The sequence below is a fragment of the Salvelinus namaycush genome, chromosome 27 (assembly GCF_016432855.1).
Source record: "Salvelinus namaycush isolate Seneca chromosome 27, SaNama_1.0, whole genome shotgun sequence".
NCBI classification, from domain to species: Eukaryota; Metazoa; Chordata; class Actinopteri; order Salmoniformes; family Salmonidae; genus Salvelinus; species Salvelinus namaycush.
In genome coordinates, this window is record NC_052333.1 from 32,231,971 (window position 1) to 32,250,410 (window position 18,440).

General features: G+C 45.2%; 1 protein-coding gene across 1 annotated transcript in view; it reads right to left on the reverse strand.

The window, feature by feature from the left end:
• Nucleotides 1-192: 192 nt before the first annotated feature.
• The window catches only part of LOC120022370 (microtubule-actin cross-linking factor 1-like), a 273,215-nt gene continuing 254,967 nt past the window's right edge, over nt 193-18,440 (reverse strand). The window contains exons 83-100 of the mRNA XM_038966262.1: nt 18,184-18,303; nt 17,844-18,013; nt 17,360-17,519; nt 16,878-17,072; nt 16,339-16,611; nt 16,025-16,213; nt 15,814-15,925; nt 15,410-15,567; nt 15,006-15,168; nt 14,499-14,653; nt 14,245-14,319; nt 12,913-12,930; nt 11,949-12,066; nt 9,567-9,629; nt 7,196-7,407; nt 4,591-4,701; nt 2,742-2,853; nt 193-2,545 (exon numbers count right to left, since the gene is read on the reverse strand). Coding sequence (XP_038822190.1) covers nt 2,301-2,545; nt 2,742-2,853; nt 4,591-4,701; nt 7,196-7,407; nt 9,567-9,629; nt 11,949-12,066; nt 12,913-12,930; nt 14,245-14,319; nt 14,499-14,653; nt 15,006-15,168; nt 15,410-15,567; nt 15,814-15,925; nt 16,025-16,213; nt 16,339-16,611; nt 16,878-17,072; nt 17,360-17,519; nt 17,844-18,013; nt 18,184-18,303 — 2,649 coding nt within the window. The 3' untranslated portion in view covers nt 193-2,300. The remainder of the gene's footprint in view (nt 2,546-2,741; nt 2,854-4,590; nt 4,702-7,195; nt 7,408-9,566; nt 9,630-11,948; nt 12,067-12,912; nt 12,931-14,244; nt 14,320-14,498; nt 14,654-15,005; nt 15,169-15,409; nt 15,568-15,813; nt 15,926-16,024; nt 16,214-16,338; nt 16,612-16,877; nt 17,073-17,359; nt 17,520-17,843; nt 18,014-18,183; nt 18,304-18,440) is intronic.

Here is an 18,440-nt window from a genome sequence, read left to right on the forward strand (position 1 = left end):
CTACAGGGCGTGTTCTTATCTCTGGAGACGCTAATTGCACCCCAACCCTAATTACCAAGCCATTTCCGGTGTGCAGAGACTGTGGTCTACAGACTCAAGGACACACATGGAAACACACATGTGAACATTGCGTGTACGTATACACACACATAATTTCCCCCCAAATGATATTAAAATCAATCCACAATGACAAAATATTTCTTTTTTTTTACTGCAAGCATATTTTTTAATACAAAATGAGAACAAAAAGGTTTATAATCTTATATTTTTATTTTACACAATTGACTTCTAACCGCCTCCCCCACCCTCCATATTTTCTCTTCATCACACTGTGAATAACACCAAAAGGTGACTTCCTCTCCTGCGCCCGGATCCTCACCCCCAAAGAGACAATAAATAAATAAAAATCACCTTAAGATGTCACTTGCGTTCATTAGGTTTTCAGATACTTCAGCTCTCACATCAACAAACAGGGAAGCACATTTGCAGCCATCAAAGACACGACCATTCAAACGCCTATAAGGCGGGACACTAGGGGTTCACTCATTGGCCCCTTCAGCTCCCTTTCATTCATATTCGTAGTTTTTTGCCAACACAATGAGGGCAACCCCCTTTGGTCGTGTTCTGGGAGTTGTAGTCATTAGCAAAAAAAAAAGGCTGCCATGGGAATCAGTCAGCTTCCTGGTTGAGTAATGTTATGAAGAAGTAGAAACATACAACGTTGAAGAGAGGAGAGGGCATTTTCCTTGGTACAAAATATCATGACTTCATTCATCTTAATACTAATCATTCTCCAAGGTGATATGATACAGAACTGAAAAATAAATAAAAATGTTTTCTTAAGCTAGAAAAGCAACAAACAAAAAAATTGAACAGGATTATAAATTAACCAGAATGAAAGAAAGACATTCACAAATCAAATCTTTGCACGCGGATGACCTCTGATTTCTGTAACGTGTAACGACGACACGCGTTTACACAAACATTTATGTTTGCTGCTCTGGGGGTTTCCAGCGGCAACGGAGGGGAGAGGGGCGAAGTGGAATTACAGCGATACAGACTGTCAGTGTGCGCCGGTTTTCAATCTCTAATCTGGAATAAGCGTAGCTTAAATTGTGTTAAATTGTGCATGTCCTTACAAGCCACTTCATTGTTACACATTTTGTCACGTTTTTGCCGTTAGTGGGGTCCCACCAAGAAGTAATTTTAAAATTTGAGTGTTAGCTTCAGACTAATGGGGCCATATGACAAACCCTCCATTCCATCAAACACACACTCCCACCTACCAACACACTGATTGTTGCAGTGGTTTGTGAGGACATTGCCGTGTGTATGTGTTTCCCACCACTTCCACAGTCTCCTAGGCTTGAGGTTTAGGCAGTTAGCGCAGTTCAGGAAGTTGTCAGTGGGGCAGCCCACACACTGAATATAAATCCACGCTAGTCCGGTTGTTCCCGACCCACAGACATGCTGAAGTGTCATTCCTCTTCACTTCCCAGTCCAGGAGAGTAAAAAACAAGATGGCAGTCATTGGATATTTTCTGTTTAACTCCTGGTGAGAAACAATTTCCACAATAGCCACAATCCAGTTCTTCGGAATGCCATTCTCCAGCAAGTTCTGAGTCATTTCGTCACTACCCTCAATGTGTGTGTGTGTATTTCAGTTGTGTGTGTGTCAGTGTGTACATACACAAAGTAGTTAGTTACAAGGCTCTACCTAACGCTCTGTGGAACTCAGATTAGGTAAAAGTAAGGACAGAAATGTGCAACACAAATAAGGCAGCATCATGTTGGTTGGTTGTTGGTTCAAACTGCTGTGGCTTTCTCTGAAACAGTCTAGCACAATCCTGTTACGGGAGAGAGCGCACAGGAGACTGGAAGGCAAACTGGGATCTGGGTTTTAAAGGGGGAAGTTCTGTCCTGTTTCACCCCAGTCTAAGTGCACGAACCCGGGCCTCGATGCCCCCAGTGAGTGTATTTGAGTGTGTGTACGAGAGCGGGGAAAAATAGAAAGATATTTCTCCCCCTCTCTACCTGCCCTCCATACAGTAGTCTTGGTGCATGAATCCCATGCAAGCCCTATGGATGGATGTTTGGATCAAATGTGACACCCAATATGGCCACCAGTAGTCTGTCCACTATAGAGCATCTCTTTGAATGGGAGACGGTCCGTTCTACTTGATCTAATTCTATAGTCTGGACATCTTCCTCTCCATTTCATCCTGGCTGGTGTTTGAAGGGCTGTGGAGTCAAACCAGCTCTATAGTTAGATGTATGACGTCTTTTTGACGTCTCCTTCATTATTTCTTCCCAGAAGCGGGTGTCTTGGGGCTTGGGGTCTTCTTGGAGATGGTAGGGATCTTGGAGGGCTTGGCCGCTCCTGGTCGCCGAGGGGTGTCCGAGGTGTCCGAGCAGGCCGAGCGCGTCTCCAGGAGCTCTGAGGCATCAGAAGCGTCGCTGCCCCGCCGGCTGCTGGCCCTGCTGCCTGCTCTGCTGCCCGCCCGGCTGGCTGCGCCACTGGCTCCCGATGGGGTACGCCTGGGGTCTGAGAGGAGAGGAGGAGAGAGGGAGAAAGGAGGAGGGTAGGTAATGAGATAGAAAGTGAATAGAGAAAAAAAAAAAAAAGATGTTTAGTCTCATTTTCATTACGGGAATCACATGTTCCAAGATAACACAAATAGAGAACTGAAAATAGGAATCAAAACTGCTATGAAAAATCAGGACTTCAGGACTGTTCTTACCGGTGCGTCCAGGTTTAGTAGAAGTGGGTGTAGCTCCTCCATTCTCTCCAGTCAGAGACCCTCGGCTGGAGTGGAAGGTGGGCCTCTTCAGCTTGGACCCCGAAACTGCCCCCTATAGACAGACACCGGGAATGTCAGACAGTGGCAAACTGTGCTACTGAATACATTAAAGCAGTGTTTCTTAATCCTGGTCCTGAAGACCCAAAGGGTTGCACATTTTTGGTTTTGCCTCAGCACTACACACCTGCTCGGGCAAAAACCAAACTGACACTTCGGGTGCCCGGGACCAGGATTAAGAAACATTTGTTTAAAAGTTCAATGCAGCTGTTTTTATATCAATATCAAATCATTTCTGGATAACAATTAAATACCTTACTGTGATTACTTTTAACCATATTAATTGAAAACAAACAAAAATAGCTTCTTAGCAAAGAGCAATTTCTTAAGCAAGAATTTTGCTAGGAGTGGTTTGAGTGGGGAGGGAAAACTGAAAATTGGCTGCTATTGGCAGAGGTTTGGAATTCTTTCTCATTGGTCTATTAACTCATTTGCCGCATGGAAGGCCAAAAGTTTCATCAAAACAGGTGGCGGAGGTAGCGGTCCTGCTGCTGGGTTGTTGCCCTCCTACGGCCTCCTCCACGTCTCCTGATGTACTGGCCTGTCTCCTGGTAGCGCCTCCATGCTCTGGACACTACGCTGACAGACACAGCAAACCTTTTTGCCACAGCTCGCATTGATGTGCCATCCTGGATGAACTGCACTACCTGAGCCACTTGTGTGGGTTGTAGACTCCGTCTCATGCTACCACTAGAGTGAGAGCACCGCCAGCATTCAAAAGTGACCAAAACATCAGCCAGGAAGCATAGGAACTGAGAAGTTGTCTGTGGTCACCACCTGCAGAATCACTCCTTTTTTGGGGGTGTCTTGCTAATTGCCTATAATTTCCACCTTTTGTCTATTCCATTTGCACAACAGCATGTGAAATGTATTGTCAATCAGTGTTGCTTCCTAATTGGACAGTTTGATTTCACAGAAGTGTGATTGACTTGGAGTTACATTGTGTTGTTTAAGTGTTCCCTTTATTTTTTTGAGCAGTGTATATATAAAATAAAATGTTTGACTGCATTGGCCCTTTAAAGGTAGACTCCACAATATGACATCATCATACACGGCGGGACGACATCAACCAAACAGACTACAAGTCTGCAAAGGCTGTCACAATTTTGGCTCTTCCCAATTTGAGTCTTGAGGCATGCCGACATTGGGAAGTCAATAGTGGATTTGAATTTGGTTGTTGTTGATGCTTGTAGCCAGGATGTTGTCATGTTGTGCATGATGATGTCATATTGTTGCATCTACCTTTAACTAAAGGAGAAGGTACTACTTTTAAGCATCATCCCCATACTAGCATAATACAGCAGACACGCCATTTGAAAAATGGCCAACAGACTACCAAACTAAATCCCTAGAAACTACCAGATGGAGTTCGCTAATAATTATACAACTTCTCACTACTTGCTCTTTAAGAGGATGTCACTTTGAATCTCTTTCTATTCACCTACCGCCAGTCGCTTCTTGCCGGGGGCCTAAAATATTGTGACAATTCACATATTAATACGTTTAACTGGATATTGAGCAAAAAAACGTCGAAACAAGATATGACGCAAATATATTCAGTCTTAAAGCTGAATTTTAATGTCACGTCTTTTATGTCTTCATGGTCCCGTTGCACAGTGTGCACTATGCAGCGTGTATGGCCACCCCGTAAGTGAGTGACAGTGTGTGTGAGTTAGTGCATTATTAGTTCGCTGGGGCTTGGGACGGGTGGCGGGAGGGGTCAGTGTGTTACCTCGTGCCCAGGGGTGGTGTGGTCGTGGTCTGGGCAGGACTGGCACTTGGTTGGCGTTGGCGTTTTACTGTGTGCCAGCCAGGGCTTGGCATAGCCACGCGAGTTTGAGGACTGGGATAACCAAAGGGAAGGAGGGAGGGAAGGAGGGAGGCAGCCAAGGAGAATAAAAGGAGGAGGAGGAGAAGCAAGGAGAAGAGCAGGAAAGTAGAGGAAAGGAAAATAGGGAAAGGGAGGAAGGGGTAGGAGGAGAGGCAGGTAGTGTAGCGCAGCGTGTTTTTGGTGCGACAGTGGAAGGATTTAAAAACACAGAACGAAAAACAGTACATTTTCCAAGCGAGGTTAGCAGGGGGTGGATTGGAGGGATTTAGGAGACAAAAAAAAGACAAAAACAAAGCAGAACCAGAAATAAAAATGTCACAGTTAAGGACGTGGTGATTGCTGTTGGACATGTAGAAACAAGACCATTTCAACACAGACAGACAAAAGACACACACGATACAAAAATCACACAAACAGACTACACAACTAACGATCAGTGACAACAATACAGATAATTATGGGTATTCTGAGTAATATGGTTTCATGCTTTCTCCTCCAAGACTGGCTGCATCTCTTCTTTAGACCCTGTTCATTCCTCATTTCATGCACCTTGGTTGAACTGCTACACTAGGTAACGATGAAAGTATACTTGCGATGACCATATACTTTTCCATTTTGACTAAGGCTACAGTGACCTGACTGATTGAATATATGACCAGTGGTGCTACACTAAGTAATACAAAGCATAATTGTCTAGGGTTTAGGATTCAGTGGTATACGTGAGAAAGGCCAGAGGTGTGTTTCATTGAACTGAGCAGTGGAGGTTTCTCAGAGGAGGACCATCCTCCTCAGTGAATTTCCTAAAAATATTCAAAAAATGTACCATTTAAAAAGTTGTCCTTTTTAGATTAATATATTTTGTATAGTTTTATGTCACAAAACAATTGATTAAAATACACGGTTTTGCAATGAATGTCTACAGTAGCATCAGCAGCACTCTGTTGGGTAGCACCATGGTGTAGCCGGAGGACAGCTAGCTTCTGTCCTCCTCTGGGTACATTGACTTCAATACAAAACCTAGGAGGCTCTTGGTTCACACCTCCTTCAATAGAATTACACAGTAATTATGACAACTTCCGGAGGATGTCCTCCAACCTATCAGAGCTCTTGCAGCATGAACTGACATGTTGTCCACCCAATCAAAGGATCAGAGAATTAATCTAGAACTGAAAACATAAGACAGCTAGCTAGCACTGCAGTGCATAAAATGTGGTGAGTAGTTGACTCAAAGAGAGAGAAAGACAATAGTTGAAGAGATTTGAACAAATACATTTCTTCCAAAATGAAGCAGAGGCAAGAAACTCTCGTTTGCAACTGCTGGACTAATGATTACACCCTAGATCAGCTAGATGCAGGCCATGTGTCACTATCTGTCACACAAATTTCTCTCGAACTGTGTGCACCTACGTTGTAAACTTTCATTCATAGTAGTAGCTTAAACCTATCGTTGTTACACTGAACTGGATGAATGGAATATGAATGACAGTCATCCAATACGCTGTAATAGAAATAAGGCCATACTCATGAAAAAATATAAAAAATATTTAAAAAAAATCGGCTTCCCTCATCTTAAATGGCACTGACCGCCACTGGAACTGAGATCATCAATACTCGACCTTCAAGTGTAATCGACACACAATTAGTGCAATGAAGAACCAGTGTGACAACAACCATTGTTAGAAAGTGGGTGAGAAGATGGGCCACCGAGACAAACAAGACATGGTGAGAACAAAAACTCTGACATGGGGCCTCCCAAGTGGTGCAGCGGTCTTAGGCACCGCATCGCAGAGCTTGAGGTGTCTTTACTTGGCTCATCGTGCTCAAGCGACTCCTTGTGGCGGGCCGGGCGCCTGCAGGCTGACTGGTCGTCAGTTCAACAGTGTTTCCTTCGACACATTGGTGCGGCTGGCTTGCGGGTTAAGCGGGCATGTGGCGTGGTTTGGCGGGTCATGTTTTGGAGGAGTCATGACTCGACCTTCTTCTCACCCGAGCGCGTTGGGGAGTTGCAGTGATGAGACAAGATCGTAATTGGATCGCAATTGGATATCACGAAATTGGGGAGAAAAATTTCTACAAAACACATTGATTGACTGCAGTTTGTGAACATGTATTGTAGTATTGTTATGCATATGTGTCGTGTACTCTTGCAGTTTACATTTTAGTCTGTTTGCATTAGGAACACTTAGAGAGAAACCATGTCCACTTTCCTTTTCCACAGCGATTAAAGTAGCTTGTGTAATTGCTCAGGCCTATATTAAAAGACACTACCCATCTTTGTGACAGACTTCTACTATAACTAACATGGTAACCAACATATGACGTGAAGAGAAGCAGGCAGATCTCTCTTTAAGGGCGATATAGTTCTATCACCTCGCTCCCATAGAACATAATACCACATTGAGTCAACCATGAGTACACCGGTTCGGTCAAGTTGTCATGGTCTGGGGAGCTTTTCCCATTCTAGTAATTGTATTTCTACGGGGAAAAGGGGTTTGGGGGCACTTACTCTGGAGGAGGCAGTAGGGGTGGCGGGAGTGGAGGGCAGGGAGGCGCAGCTATGTGCGCTGTGCGAGGCTGAGGAGGAGGAGCGGGTGGGCGAGGCCGTGCGGGAGCCGGGTTTGGAGCGCCGGCCCCGGGAACGGAACGCCGCCAGGCCCTGGGAAGCCCCCTCCGGTAGGATGAACTTCTCACGCAGCTCCAGGTTGGTACGGCCTCGGGCTGGAGTGAGGGAGGAAGGGAAGAAGGAGAGCGAGAGAGAGAGAGAGAGTGTGAAAGAAAGAGGGAGACAAAACAAGAGTCACGTTCAGTCAACTACGGACGCAGTGCATAGAGGCAGCGAGTCAGTGCTTCCCCGGCGAGTCACTGCTCTCAGAGTCAGTGCACTGTGTGGTCGAGTCAGTGCTGAGTAGGGTAGGGGGAGGGAATCAGAGTCAGTGAAGTGCACTTCTGGCTGGGCTACTTTTTAAGGGGAAGAGGGAGTGGGTGTGTTTGTGACGGTGTAGAGGATAGAGGAAGGCAGCAAGGCATCCTCACACAGAGGTTAGAGGTCAGCGTATCCAAACTACTAGAGAGAAAAATGTTTCCAAGTATGGAAGTATGGACCTAAATAGTACATTTTTATTTGTTATAGCCACACTAATAGAACAGCTGTTCTATGTCTGGTTATATAGCTAGAACACAGAGGTCTGTCTGTAAACCAAACCACAGCCTCTCTTCTCTCACTGCGAGGGAGTCGCTCCGTTGACTCGTTTATTCTTTCCCTAATTCATAAACAGTGTGTTTGTCGCGTTTATGTGGGGCATGCCCGGTTATGCTTTGGGGGAGCCCCAATACAGTACCATGGGGGACTCCCCTCCCATAGACACCCATAGAAGCATTCTTAGACAAGATAGTTCAGCAGCCCCAGCACACAACAACTTAAGCCCAGAAAAGCCAGCCACAGTGAGAAAGAAAGAAAGAGAGAGAGAGAGAGAGAGAGAGAGAGAGAGAGAGAGAGAGAGAGAGAGAGAGAGAGAGAGAGAGAGAGAGAGAGAGAGAGAGAGAGAGAGAGAGAGAGAGAGAGAGAGAGAGAGAGAGAGAGAGAGAGAGAGAGAGAGAGAGAGAGAGAGAGAGAGAGAGAGAGAGAGAGAAAGAGAGAGAAAGAGAGAGAAAGAGATGAGAGGGCTGCAGCTAGCATTAGCAGCAGGTCACCGGAGCCGTGGTCAGCAGCTATACCCAGGACAGGACACACCCCCTCAGAGTCATCCACTAGCAACAGCAGCAAAGGCCAGTCAATAATAAATGGGTGCGAGCCCTGCAATTACATCCCCCAGCGAGTCAGGTGCACCCTCTAATTCAGTCCCCACCCGCCATCACATTTAAAGAGTGCTAATAGAAACCCAGGCTGGCCACACCCAGGTCTTAGACAGGCTCTGTTTTTTAATGGGACTGGCCCGTCAAACCGTGCAGCCATTTTGAATCCACATGGCAACCATCACCACCAAGACCAGGGCTGGCCAATCCTTTTTTGTTTTGTTGAGTGGGAAGCATGACGTGGACTGGCACACGGACAAGACTTAGACATGTATAAACATACACACGCCCACACATAGATACAAGCAGATGGGCAGAGCGGTTAGAACGAGCGATTTAGAGCTGGGTGGATGAACAGAGTGAGAGAGTGAGAGAGAGAGAGAGAGAGAGAGAGAGAGAGAGAGAGAGAGGGAGCAATAGAAGCGAGAGGGAGTGTAGGTACCTCTGCAGCAGAAATAGCCAGGAGTGACCGTCACTGAGAGACACAAGAGACAAGGTGAAATAGTGGCGTGCTCACGGCGAGATGGAAATACGTTGACAAGACACATACATTCCTTCTACTTAGCGTTCTCTCTCGCATACACGTACACACACACACACACACACACACACACACACACACACACACACACACACACACACACACACACACACACACACACACACACACACACACACACACACACACACACACACACACACACACACACACACACACACACACACACACACACACACACACACACACACTTTCTCTCACTTCAACACAGAAGAGTGGCAAAGGAGTAAAAATACAGGCGAAGTCCCCAAGGTTGAGGAGGTGGACACATCAGGGACCCAAAGTGGCTATAACAACTTCAAAACAAAGACACAGGTCAGTGAAAGACCTATAACCCGTGATATGGATCCCCTCGGGCTAGCATTAGCATGTAGCCAGAAAGGGTAAGAATCGTTAGTTCAGTGTCACAGACAGCAAAGCACGGCAAAAAAGCCCAAACCAAAAAACAACCAAGAGGGAGTGAGAGAGAGTACGAAACGGAGGTGCAGGGAGAAAAGGGGGAAAGAGAGCGAGAGAGGAACCCAACCTATACGAGATGAAATGGTGCTACTGGAGTCGGAGCGAAGGATCTTAAGTCCAGGATGTTGAACTGGAAGGGGAGAGAAAAGGAGAGAGGGAAGAAGGGAGAGGGCAAAGGGAAAGGTAAGGGAGGGAGAGAACTGAAGATCATGCACCATGCAATACTGCTTTGAAAGAATGATTGTGTAGCAGGAGAAAAAGAGTGAGAGAGAGAGAAAGGCCACACAAATACAGAAAACAAAGCTGGAAAAAAAGAATGAGAAAGGGAGAGATGAATGAAGAGCTGAAAAAAATCGATACCAACAGAGAAAGAGGAAACATAAGAAAGAGAAAGAGAGAGAGCGAGAGATGGAGATGATTCAAGCCCACCGACTCAAAGAACTATCATAGAAAGGGATGAAGAGAAAGAAGGGCTGATGGAGAGAAAGAGAGAGATTGCCCTGAGGACCACACCAGACAGACCGTAGACAGCTATGGAAAAGACAGAACTCTGAAAACCTCAAAGGTTATATGTAGATGTGCGACTAGTTGTTAGTTTAAACAGTGGACCGTAGTACCATATGTTACACTTGGACCCCCACAGTGTAACCAGCGCCTTGCATTTTCTACTCTAACTGTGTGTGTATGTGAGTATGTGTGTACGTGCATTCTGTATTTGCACTCAATATTTGTATGTATGTATGTACAGTTGAAGTCGGAAGTTTACATACACCTTAGCCAAATACATTTAAACTCAGTTTTTCACAATTCCTGACATTTAATCAGAGTAAAGATTCCCTGTCTTAGGTCAGTTAGGATCACCACTTTATTTTAAGAATGTGAAATGTCAGAATAATAGTAGAGAGAATTATTTATTTCAGCTTTTATTTCTTTCATCACATTCCCAGTGGGTCAGAAGTTCACATACACTCAATTAGTATTTGGTAGCATTGCCTTTAAATTGTTTAACTTGGGTCAAACGTTTTTGGTAGCCTTCCGCAAGCTTCCCACAATAAGTTGGGTGAATTTTGGCCCATTCCTCCTGACAGAGCTGGTGTAACTGAGTCAGGTTTGTAGGCCTCCTTGCTCACACTCGCCTTTTCAGTTCTGCCCACAAATTTAATATGGGCTTGAGGTCAGGGCTTTGTGATGGCCACTCCAATACCTTGACTTTGTTTTCCTTAAGCCATTTTGCCACAACTTTGGAAGTATACTTGGGGCCATTGTCCATTTGGAAGACCCATTTGCGACCAAGCTTTAACTTCCTGACTGATGTCTTGAGATGTTGCTTCAAAATATCCACATCATTTTCCTCCTCATGATGCCATCTATTTTGTCAAGTGCACCAGTCCTTCCTGCAGCAAAGCACCCCCACAACATGATGCTGCCACCCCAGTGCTTCACAGTTGGAATGGTGTTCTTTGGCTTGCACGCCTCCCCCTTTTTCCTCCAAACATAACGATGGTCATTATGGCCAAACAGTTCTATTTTGGTTTCATCAGACCAGAGGACATTTATCCAAAAAGTACAATCTTTGTCCCCACGTGCAGTTGCAAACCGTAGTCTGGCTTTTTATGGCGGTTTTGGAGCAGTGGCTTCTTCCTTGCTGAACGGCCTTTCAGGTTATTTACATTTACATTTAAGGTTATGTCGATATAGGACTCGTTTTACTGTGGATATAGATACCTTTGTACCCGTTTCCTCCAGCATCTTCACAAGGTCCTTTGCTGTTGTTCTGGGATTGATTTGCACTTTTCGCATCAAAGTACGTTCATTTCTAGGAGACAGAACGCATCTCCTTCCTGAGCGGTATGACGGCTGCGTGGTCCCATGGTGTTTATACTTGCGTACTATTGTTTGTACAGATGAACGTGGTACCTTCAGGCGTTTGGAAATTGCTCCCAAGGATGAACCAGACTTGTGGGGTTCTACAATTTTTTTCTGAGGTCTTGGCTGATTTCTTTTGATTTTCCCATGATGTCAAGCAAAGAGGCACTGAGTTTGAAGGTAGGCCTTGAAATACATCCACAGGTACACCTCCAATTGACTCAAATTATGTGAATTAGCTTATCAAAAGCTTCTAAAGCCATGAAATAATTTTCTGGAATTTTCCAAGCTGTTTAAAGAAACAGTCAACTTAGTGTATGTAAACTTCTGACCCACTGGAATTGTGATACATTGAATTATAAGTGAAATAATCTGTCTGTAAACAATTGTTGGAAAAATGACTTGTGTCATGCACAAAGTAGATGTCCTAACCGACTTGCCAAAACTATAGTTTGTTAACTAGAAATTTGTGGAGTGGTTGAAAAAAGTTTTAATGACTCCAACCTAAGAGTACGTAAACTTCCGACTTCAACTGTATGTATGTATGCGTGTGTGTGGCTGTACATAAATAAACCCCACTCACCTCTACAGGGATCGTTCTTGACCAGGAACTCGTCCAGGGCCATCCAGCCCCCTCCGACCCGCACCATGACCGTACTGCGCAGGATACGCACCAACCGCAACTGCTGCGAGTCTCCAAACTAACACAGCAACGGAGAGGAGAAACAGAGGAATTCAGTGAGTACAACGATTATTGACATGAGATTTTAAGAATCCAAAGCCATTATACACAGCAGCCCATACCAATCTGAGCAAAAGTATACACCACTCCATGCAAATTATACTACAACACCCATGCACTGATGATACTACTGAATCACCTATTTGTCAAAAGCCCAGCTTACCCAACAATCTAAAACAAAAGATTAGTTCCCATAGTAATCTCTAAACGATTTCATTCTACCTTATAGTCAGGTTCGTTTCATGCAGAAGGACATTTACACCCAGTAAGCAGAACTCTATGAAGCAATACCAAGTCAGAGCTATCTTTGATTAGCCTGTGTCTTTTTGTGCTGTCTTGTCAACTCTTTGGTAATTTATGATCATTGTGACAATGACCATAGAGTTGGCAAGACAGCACAAACAGATAAGGGACTAATGTTAATTTTGAATCGCTCTCAGAACAGCATGATTTTTCAATTTGCCCCAGTCCAAAGTGAATCGGATAGGGTAACCCCTGGTTACCATTATAACCCTTATCATTATAACCCATTCCAGTTTGCCAAATTGATGTCATTCTCAAAATAAGTCTTCCCAAATCGGCAAAATCACACCAAGAGATCAGCCTCAATGGCCTATGAAACCCACTTCCATAATTCGCACCAACAGTGTAGTGCTATATTTGATGGCGTTATGTCATTTCCGGTCAAACTCGAAATGCATTGTCACCATGGCAACAGTTTTTGGGGCGGTAGAATTGAGGCCACTGCATTGGTGGAGATCCAGGAAGCAGATTTCAAAGGACCAAACACTCGAGTCAACTTTACCTGGTTTCCAAGGAAGAACTACAATAAATCCAGCAGACGTGGCGGAGGAATAAACAAAGAAAGAAGAAGAGAAAGAATGAAATAACATGTACAGACAAAAATATTTCAGACTAAACCTGGCATTGGATAAGACCTAATTTGGAAAGAGACATTAAACTGTAGCTCACTAAGTTCTACGTAAGACTTTTTACAATTCACAGCGAGATGGATCAGTCAGTGAAGGGTGAAGCCGGACAGACAAACATACACAAGAAGAGAGTCAGACAGACAGAGAGGTGTGATGTCACGTGACAACGTGACCCAAGCTAGGTGCAGTTAGTTTATAGTCCAGCGTCTTTGGCCAGACACTGGAGGTCATTAACCCAAGGATAATGATGATGTAGATCACAACAAAAAAACTGCGATGGTAATAGTTGCTAATCCTGGAGCTGTGATAAATGTTATGGTTTAAAAGTTATATTTAGTGTTATATTATGGTTATATTAGCTTGTTGGTGGGAAGCACACACAGCATATCAATCCCATAGTGCTGTGATTAGAGATATGTATACAGAGATACGATAGGTTGAAGCGCTTCGGGGTGCACAACATACAGTCCGCGGGCCAGATGCGGCCCGTGAGACGCTCTTTTTTGGCCCGCGGATTTCATAGTAATTATCAATAATATGTGACCACCTTATATCAGTATATGGCAAAGCTTAGAGAAGCTTGCTAACAAAGCCAGCATTTCCATGGATACAGCTGAGTGCTACTGCTATTGGCTAACATTTAAATGCGTGAGGAATGGAGTGATGTCATTCGTTAGTTAAACAACAGCAGTTATTGGCGCTCAAAGAAGTAGTGACACACAGCCAGCATCAGCTAACAAAAACTAGGGTGTGTCCGAAATGACAACCTATTCTCTTCTATATAGTGCTCTACTTTTGTCCAGGGCCCTGTTCAAAGGTAGCGCACTAGGGTCAAAAATTGTGCACTTTATAGGGAATAGGGTTCCATCTTAGACTCAGTCCTAGACCCACCATGACTGCAAACTTGAAAAAAGACACATTATTCTTAACATTACCAAGACTCACTCCGTCAAGTAGGATCTGATAACTGTATTTAGCTAAGTAGAAGCTGTCCAAGCAAAAAAAGCTTTTAAGATTATTATTTTTTACGTCCACAGCACTGTAGACTCAGGTGTAACTCACCTTGTAATTGCTCTGGCCCATCTGTATTTAAAAATACAATATCTCATACCTAATACTAAGTCATAGTATGCAGACAGAATATATAATCATGTGTTTATTAACTGTTGATAAATGTACACGGTCACTGGCTGAGGAGGACTTACTCTGTACTTGTTCTCTCCTATCTGCTCCACCTGGAACCGCTTGGCACATTTACACTGTGCCACCTGTCTGGTCACCTGCACAGAAAGAGAAAAGAGAAAGAGGGAAAGTCACGAAGCTGGAGCCATTAACCTCCAATTCATGAGCTATTGGACTCGGCAAGTCAAAGGTCCAGCTTTGTAATTCAAAATAAGTGTTTGTGTGTGTGTGTCGTTTATGATATGTGGGTATATCTGTGTGTGTGTGTCTTCCTCACCTCGTCTTCTATCTTGTCAGCGTCGGTGGTGGGCCGGTAGGCATCCTTGTTAGGGTGCAGCGCCGCCACAAACTCGTAGTAGTCGATGTAACCGTCTCCGTCCTGATCAAAGATGTCTGCCACCGCCGTCATCTCCAACCTGCTGGTGGGGAACTCTGCACAACACAACCAACAGTCAGGAAAAGATATAGGACTAATCACCAAGATATAGTACTAATCACCAAGATATAGGACTTACTGTATGACCAAGATATAGTACTAATCACCAAGATATAGGACTTACTGTATGACCAAGATATAGGACTAATCACCAAGATATAGTACTAATCACCAAGATATAGGACTTACTGTATGACCAAGATATAGGACTAATCACCAAGATGTAGGACTTATCAGAATGACGTAGGACTTACGACCAAGATATAGGACTTGACTAGCGTTTAAGTTGGAGCAGGCTATGAGCACAGGACAGAGCTAACAATGTGTAGCCAGCTCTGAAGAACATACTTGAGGCCAGTATGCCGTCGATGAACTCCTGGCGAGTGATCTTTCCGTCCTGGTCCTTGTCGATGCGTCTGAAGAAGTCCATGACGCGCGACTTCTTGTGGTTCATCCAGCGCATGTACTTCTTCCTCCACACGTCAAAGTCAAAGCTGGCAAACTCTTTCAGCTGGGGACAAAGACAATGAACATAAATGTGAGACAAATGAGGAAGAGCAATATCCTTTGAGGAAATCCTGTGTCTGTTTTGACAAGACACTATATAGGAGGAAAAAAACACCCTGCAAACATACAGACATCCCACTTTTGAAACCAATGTAGCGAACGTGACAGTGATGCAGGTCTCAAACCCGGGTCTCCAAGCCCTCTACTGCTCTAATAGGGGAGATCACATTGTTACAATACAGTACCTCTTCAAGCCTGTCGAGGGCGTCGTTGAGCTTCCGCTGGCGGTCGAGGGCAAGCAGCCACACCTGCTGCCACCTTGAGCAGAGCTGGGTCAGACGGGTGTTGCCCCCGGCGACCTGCATCGCCGCCTGTTGATGCTGTTGTTGCTGCTGGTTTTTACCTGTAGGGAGAGGTGTCATGGTTACTGGGCATTATATGGGTTTGAATGTTGATGCTTGATGGAATGCTCAATCATATTTCGGTGACTTGTACTGTTTTTCTCCTTCAGTGAAGTCAGTCAGGATGGACTGATTGTTTGGGGGGGATAGGCACCCACTGTATCTTTGCTTATGCATTTCTAAGTACATATGCAGTCAATATAACATATTATAAATGCATCTCTGTGAGGTAAAATAAGGTAACGTACGAGCTCCTCTCCTCTCAGCTAGGCTGCTAGGGGGCTCTGCTGGTTTCCTCTTGTAAGTCTTGGTCACTTTGTCCACGTCAGGCTGCTTCCGGGTCATCTCCTCCATAAACACCTGGGAACAATGGATTGGCATTAGACACAGCCAATCAGAACGAGTGAAAACAATTAGTGACTATCCAATGAGGGTTTGAGAAAAGTAGACTCCTCTCACCTGGTGTTCTGTGATGAGTGTTTTGATCTGAGGGATGTCCTGTGGAAGGGTCTCTCTGTCACGCTGGACCAGGGTGGTCTCTGCCCACTGCAGCCATGACAACAGCTCCTCCAATAGCGTGGCGTTGTTGAGTAGCTCTGTCAGAGCCGTCTCCAGACGCTGCTCGTGCTGTTTGGCCCATGTGAGGACCTATAATAGCAAAATACACCAATTAATGGGTGAAATACTTGAAATGGCCCAACAGGGCTTTAAACCCCCCCCCCCTCTTATCTCTCTATACATCCCTCTCCCGTTACCCTCTCCAGCCAACCTACCTCTTCGAAGCGGGCGCGGATAATGGTAATCCAGTGTTTGATGGTGGTGATGCAGTCGGCCTGGCACGCGGTGAGGATGGCCTCGCCCTGGCCCGCTGCCCGGTTCACGTCTGTCCTCTTCTCTTCCACCGTGGCCATGAAGTTCCGGTGGGTGTGGAGCAGCGTCTGCAGAGTCTCCGCCTCCTCGGGCAGCACGCCACGGAAACGCAGCGTCTGCTCCGCCTCCGACAGCCACTCCAGCAACAGCTGCACCGCCGTGCGGAACTCCTCCGCCTGAGAGAGATGACAGAGGGAGGGATCATTAGAAGGATAGATAAAAAGGTTCCGTTTTATTGCACTTTTGCAGCCCAGTTTAAGCTTTTATACGCTATACTGCGCTTCCACAGATAGCATTAACGAAAGAAAAGACGATGGACTGAAATGATCTGTATCTTTACATTAAATTATCATAAAATTCTAAGTCTTGTAACTTGTAAGTATTGTATTAATACATAAAAACAGAAATGGCACAACCCCTTGGCTTCTTCTTCCCAACTGACCTGTTTGAGGGCCTGCTGGAGACGGGTCTGCTTGGTGACGGACAGGGCACAGACTGTGTCCCAGCGGTTGCTGAGCTCTTGCAGTTGAACTTTGACCCAGGCGGTGTCATCGCGGCCCGTCTCCATCAGTTCTCTGGCTGAGCGCTTCAGGGCGTGGACACTAGTGGTCCTCTTCCCCAACTCCTTCTGGAAGGCCTGAGGAGACAAAACCAAACAGAGATCAAACAACATGGAAATAGTGTTCACCTAAACATAGAGCACGGGGGTCAAATATGAATGAATATATACACTACTGCACATTAGTCCCCAATGGGTCAAACATTTCTTTTTTTTCATGTTCGATAAATAATAATTCACATTTAAAATGGGCAATGAGGAGCTGGGCCAATGTAAGCATAGACTATTTTGTGTATTATTATTTTTTTTTTTACATAACCGATGGTAACCGATAGTCTAACATTTGCTGTTACATAAATAAATACCTTGTGTGAGTCCATGAGGTTGGAGACCAAGTCCAGGTCTCCGTGGACTGGCAGGTCTTCAGCCAACTGGGGTTCTACACGGTACAGCCAGTCCACCAGGGCCTGCAGGGCCTCAGCAAACTGCCCTGAGAACAGCAGGGCCTCCTCCAGCTTATGTTGCCTGGATGAGAGATGGAGAAGGAAAAAGTAGCTATCATTATATGAACTTTGCTTTTTTGATCCAGTTTTCTATTTTGGCAGCGGCCTGGAGAGCTAATGGGTTTGCAAGGTTTTGTTCCAGCCCTGCTTTAACACGCTTGTTTCAAATAATCAATCGATAATCGTGGGATTCAATCAGGACCAGAATTAGCTGAATCGGGTGTGTTACTTAGTGCTGGACTGGAACAGAAACCTGCACAATCAGTTGCTGTGCAGGACTGGAGTTGTAGAACCATCCCATAATAGTCATTGTAATAAAGCATTAGGCGTGGAGTTTTCCCCTCACCTCTCCACACTCTTCCCACAAACGGTGTCCCACTTGTCCCTGACCTCCCCCAGTAGGTGGTCTAGTTTCTGGGTGTCTTCGGGCAGCGTGGCCTTGTCCCTCATGGCCTTACCAGACCTCACTGTGGTGTCATACACCGGCTGCTTCGAGCCCAGAGCCTTCTGAAACTCCTTCGAGCCGGGAGGAGAGAGGGGTATTTAGTTAAGGATACCATGTCGTACAGGTAAGAGGATCTAGATTAGGCAGCCTCATCATATGTGGTGTGTGAGTATCACTCAGATTCTGATTATTTCCATGCAAGACCCACGCAGTGAGCTTTAAAGTGAGACCTCTACTGCACCTTGTGTTTGGTCAGATGTATTTTGATCTTGTCTGGTTCGTTGGAGATCTCCAGCTCTGAGTCTAGCCGGCTCTCAGCCTCCTCCAGCCAGTCAGACAGTTTCCTCCATGCCTCATGGAACTAGAGGGAGGTCAAGAGAACTGGTTGATCATCTCTAACTGATGTGTGCATTCTAGTACAAAATGGCTGCCATATATCATCCATTCAGGTGCTGGTTAGGGTGAATTCTGTAAAAAGGACAACCCTGGGGTCAGTAC